This window comes from Dermochelys coriacea, chromosome 13 (assembly GCF_009764565.3).
Source record: "Dermochelys coriacea isolate rDerCor1 chromosome 13, rDerCor1.pri.v4, whole genome shotgun sequence".
Taxonomy (NCBI): Eukaryota; Metazoa; Chordata; order Testudines; family Dermochelyidae; genus Dermochelys; species Dermochelys coriacea.
In genome coordinates, this window is record NC_050080.1 from 35690804 (window position 1) to 35699772 (window position 8969).

At 43.2% G+C, this 8969-nt stretch overlaps 1 protein-coding gene across 1 annotated transcript in view; it reads left to right on the plus strand.

The window, feature by feature from the left end:
* Window positions 1–8710, plus strand: part of LOC119841600 (cytosolic phospholipase A2 gamma-like) — a 33314-nt gene extending 24604 nt beyond the window's left edge. Inside the window, exons 13-14 of the mRNA XM_043496162.1 lie at window positions 3116–3304; window positions 8167–8710. Of these exons, the coding sequence (XP_043352097.1) occupies window positions 3116–3304; window positions 8167–8339 (362 nt within the window). The 3' untranslated portion in view covers window positions 8340–8710. The remainder of the gene's footprint in view (window positions 1–3115; window positions 3305–8166) is intronic.
* The last annotated feature ends 259 nt before the right edge of the window (window positions 8711–8969 follow it).

The following is an 8969-nucleotide window of genomic DNA, read 5'->3' on the forward strand; positions in this document are numbered from 1 at the left end:
AGGGGCATTGCTGGCACCTGATGGCATATATCACATTGGTAGATGCACAGGTGAACGAGCCTCTGATAGTGTGGCTGATGTGATTAGGCCCTATGATGGTATCCCCTGAATAGATATGTGGACAGAGTTGGCAACGGGCTTTGTTGCAAGGATAGGTTCCTGGGTTAGTGGTTCTGTTGTGTGGTGTGTGGTTGCTGGTGAGTATTTGCTTCAGATTGGGGGGCTGTCTGTAAGCAAGGACTGGTCTGTCTCCCAAGATCTGTGAGAGTGATGGCTCGTCCTTCAGGATAGGTTGTAGATCCTTAATGATGCGTTGGAGAGGTTTTAGTTGGGGGCTGAAGGTGATGGCTAGTGGTGTTCTGTTGTTTTCTTTGTTGGGCCTGTCCTGTAGTAGGTGACTTCTGGGTACTCTTCTGGCTCTGTCAATCTGTTTCTTCACTTCAGCAGGTGGGTATTGTAGTTGTAGGAATGCATGATAGAGATCTTGTAGGTGTTTGTCTCTGTCTGAGGGGTTGGAGCAAATGCGGTTATATCGTAGCGCTTGGCTGTAGACAATGGATCGAGTGGTATGATCTGGATGAAAGCTAGAGGCATGTAGGTAGGAATAGCGGTCAGTAGGTTTCCGATATAGGGTGGTGTTTATGTGACCATCGCTTATTAGCACCGTAGTGTCCAGGAAGTGGATCTCTTGTGTGGACTGGTCCAGGCTGAGGTTGATGGTGGGATGGAAATTGTTGAAATCATGGTGGAATTCCTCAAGAGCTTCTTTTCCATGGGTCCAGATGATGAAGATGTCATCAATGTAGCGCAAGTAGAGTAGGGGCATTAGGGGACGAGAGCTGAGGAAGCGTTGTTCTAAGTCAGCCATAAAAATGTTGGCATACTGTGGGGCCATGCGGGTACCCATCGCAGTGCCGCTGATTTGAAGGTATACATTGTCACCAAATGTGAAATAGTTATGGGTGAGGACAAAGTCACAAAGTTCAGCCACCAGGTTAGCCGTGACAGTATCGGGGATACAGTTCCTGACGGCTTGTAGCCCATCTTTGTGTGGAATGTTGGTGTAGAGGCTTCTACATCCATAGTGGCTAGGATGGTGTTTTTAGGAAGATCACCAATGGACTGTAGTTTCCTCAGGAAATCGGTGGTGTCTCGAAGATAGCTGGGAGTGCTGGTAATGAAGGGCCTGAGGAGGGAGTCTACATAGCCAGACAATCCTGCTGTCAGGGTGCCAATGCCTGAGATGATGGGGCGTCCAGGATTTCCAGGTTTATGGATCTTGGGTAGCAGATAGAATACCCCAGGTCGGGGCTCCAGGGGTGTGTCTGTGCGGATTTGTTCTTGTGCTTTTTCAGGGAGTTTCTTGAGCAAATGCTGTAGTTTCTTTTGGTAACTCTCAGTGGGATCAGAGGGTAATGGCTTGTAGAAAGTGGTGTTGGAGAGCTGCCTAGTAGCCTCTTGTTCATACTCCGACCTATTCATGATGACGACAGCACCTCCTTTGTCAGCCTTTTTAATTATGATGTCAGAGTTGTTTCTGAGGCTGTGGATGGCACTGTGTTCTGCATGGCTGAGGTTATGGGGTAAGCGATGCTGCTTTTCTACAATTTCAGCTCGTGCACGTCGGCGGAAGCACTCTATGTAGAAATCCAGGCTGCTGTTTCAACCTTCAGGAGGAGTCCACTCAGAATCCTTCTTTTTGTAGTGTTGGCAGGAAGGTCTCTGTGGGTTAATATGTTGGTCAGAGGTGTGTTGGAAATATTCCTTGAGTCTGAGACATCGAAAATAGGATTCTAGGTCACCACAGAACTGTATCATGTTCGTGGGGGTGGAGGGGCAAAAGGAGAGGCCCCGAGATAGGACAGATTCTTCTGCTGGGCTAAGAGTATAGTTGGATAGATTAACAATACTGCTGGGTGGGTTACGGGAACCATTGTTGTGGCCCCTTGTGGCATATAGTAGTTTAGATAGCTTAGTGTCCTTTTTCTTTTTTTCAAGGAAAAAATAAAATAAATAAATCCAATAAATCCTATCATTATTACATTTCTACAGTCATTCAAATTAGTAATGAGGGACCATTGTGACAGGTGATATTTGAACACAGAAAAATACACTGTCCCTGATCCCAAGAGATAAGAATCCAACAAAGAAATTTACAATCTTTAAAAAACAATCAAACAGTATTTTCTTTACTTTATTTCTGGAAAACAGTTCAGGACAGGAAGGAAGCAAAGAGTCCCATCCCCTTCTAACCTGCTGGGGAAATGTTTAGTGGAAAGAATCCTACCATCCAAGTAGCAAGTTGGTCAGCCGACTTGAATCAACACTAACACTTTTGTGAGGTGTCCCAGGGCCCAATGGATCTCTACAGGAGGAGATTTTCAAATGCACAATGGACAGTTTTATGACTTAATCAATGGAAGTAGGACAACAAATTCCCATGTGTGCCTTAGAAAATGTACCCCATAGTGATCTCAAGGAAGGAAATCTGTTTTTCACCTTAAGTGAAAGATGAACCTTTGGTAGCCTTGAGCATTCATGTGTCGAATACTGGGGATGAATATTGACCCATGTCTCCTACTGTACCAAGGTGGGCGAGGTAATTTCTTTTACTGGACCTTCTAGCATTGGTGCAAGAGACAAGCTTTCGAGCTTACATGGAGCGCTCCTTCGGGTCCTACTGAACCACTGAGATCTATCCCAGTTGAATAGTTATGGGGTGCCGTGAACCTTCTAGCTCTGTTCTTGGGTACTGAACTCAATGTGCTATGTTTGATCTATGCTTACGGCTGTGGGCTGAGATTTTTAAAGGCTCTTAAGTGAGTTCAGTGTCCAACCCATATTGACTTTTCCTGGGAGATAAATTCATGCTCCTTTAAGCTTCTTTGGAAATCCCAGCTATGGGGTTTCCTTGTAGACAGTCATGCATTGCTACACAAACATTCTTCCTATCCCAAGATAGGAAGGGTATGGTATCCCAAGAAGAGGGTATGGTTTCCATTGGAGGTTTTCTGCATAGTCAATTAGTAGAGGACTCAGAGAGAAAGTTTGATTTTGAGCTATCTGTTTTGAGCTATCTGGTCTTGTGGACAGCAGTTCTTTTCAATAAAATAATCACGATCCCTTCACTTACAGGCTCTCAAGCAAACTGCCAAAAACTGTAAAGAAAACTGCATCCCATTTCCTGAGATAGACGAGAAATTGCTCCAAGAGCCAGATAACCCCTCTGACTGCTACATCTTCAGAGGAGAGGGTGCACCTACCGTCATGTACTTCCCACTTTTCAACAAAGTGAATTGTCCGGGTAACTTTCATGTCACGCCTGCTGCATCTAGTTTGGTTTGGGGTAAGGTAGCAAAGGGACATAGGGAATCGGATAAAATGTCAGATGTATCTAGTCCAGTGTCCTATGTTAGAGGGTATCCAGTAACAGAAGCTCAAGAGGAAGTTGGGAGAAATCACAGATTATGTATTTCAGAGTAGCAGCCGTGTTAGTCTGTATTCGCAAAAAGAAAAGGAGTACTTGTGGCACCTTAGAGACTAACAAATTTATTAGAGCATAAGCTTTCGTGAGCTACAGCTCACTTCATCGGATGCATTTGGTGGAAAAAACAGAGGAGAGATTTATATACACACACACAGAGAACATGAAACAATGGGTTTATCATACACACTGTAAGGAGAGTGATCACTTAAGATAAGCCATCACCAACAGCAGGGGGGGGAAGGAGGAAAACCTTTCATGGTGACAAGCAGGTAGGCTAATTCCAGCAGTTAACAAGAATATCAGAGGAACAGTGGGGGGTGGGGTGGGAGGGAGAAATACCATGGGGAAATAGTTTTACTTTGTGTAATGACTCATCCATTCCCAGTCTCTATTCAAGCCTAAGTTAATTGTATCCAGTTTGCAAATTAATTCCAATTCAGCAGTCTCTCGTTGGAGTCTGTTTTTGAAGCTTTTTTGTTGAAGTATAGCCACTCTTAGGTCTGTGATCGAGTGACCAGAGAGATTGAAGTGTTCTCCAACTGGTTTTTGAATGTTATAATTCTTGACGTCTGATTTGTGTCCATTCATTCTTTTACGTAGAGACTGTCCAGTTTGGCCAATGTACATGGCAGAGGGGCATTGCTGGCACATGATGGCATATATCACATTGGTAGATGCGCAGGTGAACGAGCCTCTGATAGTGTGGCTGATGTGATTAGGCCCTATGATGGTATCCCCTGAATAGATATGTGGACAGAGTTGGCAACGGGCTTTGTTGCAAGGATAGGTTCCTGGGTTAGTGGTTCTGTTGTGTGGTGTGTGGTTGCTGGTGAGTATTTGCTTCAGATTGGGGGGCTGTCTGTAAGCAAGGACTGGTCTGTCTCCCAAGATCTGAGAGAGCGATGGCTCGTCCTTCAGGATAGGTTGTAGATCCTTGATGATGCGTTGGAGGGGTTTTGAATGGACACAAATCAGACGTCAAGAATTATAACATTCAAAAACCAGTTGGAGAACACTTCAATCTCTCTGGTCACTCGATCACAGACCTAAGAGTGGCTATCCTTCAACAAAAAAGCTTCAAAAACAGACTCCAACGAGAGACTGCTGAATTGGAATTAATTTGCAAACTGGATACAATTAACTTAGGCTTGAATAGAGACTGGGAATGGATGAGTCATTACACAAAGTAAAACTATTTCCCCATGGTATTTCTCCCTCCCACCCCACCCCCCACTGTTCCTCTGATATTCTTGTTAACTGCTGGAATTAGCCTACCTTGCTTGTCGCCATGAAAGGTTTTCCTCCTTTCCCCCCCCGCTGCTGGTGATGGCTTATCTTAAGTGATCACTCTCCTTACAGTGTGTATGATAAACCCATTGTTTCATGTTCTCTGTGTGTGTGTATATAAATCTCTCCTCTGTTTTTTCCACCAAATGCATCCGATGAAGTGAGCTGTAGCTCACGAAAGCTTATGCTCTAATAAATTTGTTAATCTCTAAGGTGCCACAAGTACTCCTTTTCTTTTTACAGATTATGTAGTTACAGAGTTATCTGCCATAGGGGATGTTTGTCACTAGCCTCTATGTGTGTGTGGGGGGTGGGATTGGCTCTGATTTCTAAACATTTTAAGCCAAATTTTTAAATGTACGTAGGTGTCTACAGATGAAGGTAGCCACCTAGTGGGATTCATAAAGTGCTTAGGTGAATTAGGCACCTAATCTACTTAGCTGCTTTTGAAAATCTCACCAGTTGCCTATCAGTATCTTTCCACAACTCAATACCTTTCAAAATCTGGCCTATATCCCTTCCATTTTTTAAAAAAAAATTAACTAATTTAAATGTGAATCTTGAAAATATTCATGAAGATGTCTACCTGTGTTTTGAATCCTACTGTACTCTTGGCTTTAATATTATGTGCAGTGAGTCCCATAGGTTATTTTTTGTTTTATATAAATAAAAATCTTTGCTTTTATGATTTTTACATTTACAGATTTTCAGTTTCATCAAATGACTCCTTGAGTTCAGAATCAGGCACCTTCTTTTTTTAGCTCCCGTCTAGACACAGGGACCAATCTTCTCTCTGTTACACAAATGAAGTCGAAGGAATAAATGTAGATTTACACTAGTGCAATGAAGAGATGAGTCTGGCATATAAAGACAAATTCAGAGAGGAATGCAAAGGAGTCTAAAAATGGGAAAACCTTTAACGTTCTCTCAGCTGTCTGGGCATGTGAGTTAAACCAGCTCAGATACCCGTATGTTCTGTACAAGTTCTGTTTCTCTTGATTTTTGAGCCACTGTGAATGCAGAGTGTCATGCGATTAGATGTTCTGTTCCTATAATGATGGGAGTCTTATAAGAACTTAGGGGCAATATTTTTAAGGGAGCCTAATGGAATTAGGCACCGAAATTCCATTGTTTCCCTTGAAATCCCTGGACAGGTAGATGCATAGGTTGTACTCTAGATTAATTTATCTTAGTGCAAATGAGAGAATCATAGAATATCAGGGTTGGAAGGGACCTCAGGAAGTCATCTAGTCCAACCCCCTGCTCAAAGCAGGACCAATCCCCAACTAAATCATCCCAGCCAGGGCTTTGTCAAGCCTGACCTTAAAAACTTCGAAGGAAGGAGATTCCACCACCTCCCTAGGTAACGCATTACAGTGTTTCACAACCCTCCTAGTGACAAAGTTTTTCCTAATATCCAACCTAAACCTCCCCCACTGCAACTTGAGACCATTACTCCTTGTTCTGTCATCTGCTACCACTGAGAACAGTCTTGATCCATCCTCTTTGGAACCCCCTTTCAGGTAGTTGAAAGCAGCTATCAAATCCCCCCTCATTCTTCTCTTCCACAGACTAAACAATCCCAGTTCCCTCAGCCTCTCCTCATAAGTCATGTGTTCCAGTCCCCTAATCATTTTTGTTGTTCTCCACTGAACTCTTTCCAATTTTTCCACATCCTTCTTGTAGTGTGGGGCCCAAAACTGGACACAGTACTCCAGATGAGGCCTCACCAATGTCGAATAGAGGGGAACGATCACGTCCCTCGATCTGCTGGCAATGCCCCTACTTATACATCCCAAAATGCCATTGGCCTTCTTGGCAACAAGGGCACACTATTGACTCATATCCAGCTTCTCGTCCACTGTAACCCCTAGTCCTTTTCTGCAGAACTGCTCCCGAGCCATTCAGTCCCTAGTCTGTAGTGGTGCATGGGATTCTTCCCTCCTAAATGCAGGACTCTGCACTTGTCCTTGTTGAACCTCATCAGATTTCTTTTGGCCCAATCCTCTAATTTGTCTAGGTCCCTCTATCCCTACCCTCCAGTGTATCTACCTCTCCTCCCAGTTTAGTGTCATCTGCAAACTTGCTGAGGGTGCAATCCACACCATCCTCCAGATCATTAATGAAGATATTGAACAAAACCGGCCCGAGGGCTGACCCTTGGGGCACTCCACTTGATACCAGCTGCCAACTAGACATGGAACCATTGATCACTACCCACTGAGCCTGACAATTTAGCTAACTTTCTATCCACCTTATAGCCCATTCATCCAGCCCATACTTTTTTAACTTGCTGGCAAGAATACTGTGGGAGACTGTGTCAAAAGCTTTGCTAAGATCAAGGAACTACACGTCCACGGCTTTCCCCTCATCCACAGAGCCAGTTATCTCATCATAGAAGGCAATTAGATTAGTCAGGCATGACTTGCCCTTGGTGAATCCATGCTGACTGTTCCTGATCACTTTCCTCTCCTCTAAGTGCTTCAGAATTGATTCCTTGAGGACCTGCTCCATGATTTTTCCAGGGACTGAGATGAGGCTGATTGGCCTGTAGTTCCCAGGATTCTCCTTCTTCCCTTTTTTAAAGATAGGCACTACATTAGCCTTTTTAGCCCAGTCGTCCGAGACTTCCCCCAATCTCCATGAGTTTTCAAAGATAATGGGCAATGGCTCTGCAATCACATCTGCCAACTCCTTTAGCACTCTCGAATGCAGCGCATCCGGCCCCATGGACTTGTGCTCATTCAGCTTTTCTAAATAGTCCCAAACCACTTCTTTCTCCACAGAGGGCTGGTCACCTCCTCCCCATGCTGTGCTGCCCAGTGCAGTAGTCTGGGAGCTGATCTTGTTCGTGAAGACAGAGGCAAAAAAAAGCATTGAGTACATCTGCTCCCTGTTTTTTTCACAAACATGCTGAATATGGAACACTATGAGAAAAGCAAGGAGACCAAAGAATAGCTGAGGGAGGGGTAGAAAGCAGGGAAAATAGGAGAATGAATTTGATAGAATTAAAGGAAATTCTGTAGAAAAAGTCTGTAGAAAACCAGATTCAATAGCTCTGAAAAGTGCAAAGTATCCATTTCAGTTCAGGAGGTTGTTGACTCTAAACCCTAAAGATGACAGTTCAACTATATTAACTATGTCACTGCTGATCGCTGTAGACAAAACATTCAGATGCTTTTGGATTGGGAGTAGAGCATTTGTGAAACCCTTTTTCCCATACATGAGCCTCATTTGATTCTTCTCCTTAAGTCTTGGAAGCAAGATATTCCTCTCACGACGGCCTGGGAACCCTAGAATGCAATCATAATAATAGTAATAGTTGTTTTTGACACTACAGTAGTATTATCATCCTAAAAATGTATTCACATCTTTTCTCTCTTTGCTTTCAGCCTATGTGACAGAATGGAGAATTAGATTCACCCCAGTTCGCTGTCTCTATCATGTGGGAGACATCACCAAACTCTTCCAGTCAGCAAGACTGAATGTGTCAAACAACAAAGACAAGATCTTTCAAGGGATCAAATACATTGTGGCTCACTCCAGCAAGAAGGGAAGCTCTTGAGAAGAGTTTCTCATCTATGCCCTGCATACATTAAAGCCACCCAGTAGATTTTGAGAACTACAGAATTGTCACGTGGCTGGAAAATGTCATTATTTGGGATCACAGTGGGGAGAGAAGTCTCAGCTTCTGCTATGAAAGCACTAGTACCTAGCTCGTAAGTTAACCCCTTGAGTTGACTGCACTTTAGTTCAGCAATTCTGATTCTGCGCATTAGTCAAAGAAAAATTCTTTCTTGGTATAAATCATTTTTTGCTTCCTGTTGTGAATTATTGCTCAATCAGTCTCTGCTCTGTATGATGACAGATGCCCTTGTCTCCTGATGCACAATTCACATTCAATCAATAAAGCCTATAAAATCAAACCATTTGCACAAAGTGCCTCCATCCTAAAAATCTCCTGCAAAACACAAGCACCTAACACCTACGGTAAAAGCCATCTCCCCTAGCTCTCATCACACTTGATACATAGACAGGTTAGAAAAATGATAAACTAGTTTTGTGTGGGGTGGGGTCATTTTTATTCCAAAGGTGTGTGGGTTTTTTCGTGAAAACATTATTGAAAATGTTGAAATTGTTATCAATATTTTTAAGAGAAAATATTTTGGATCAACAGAATATTTTGATAAAATTT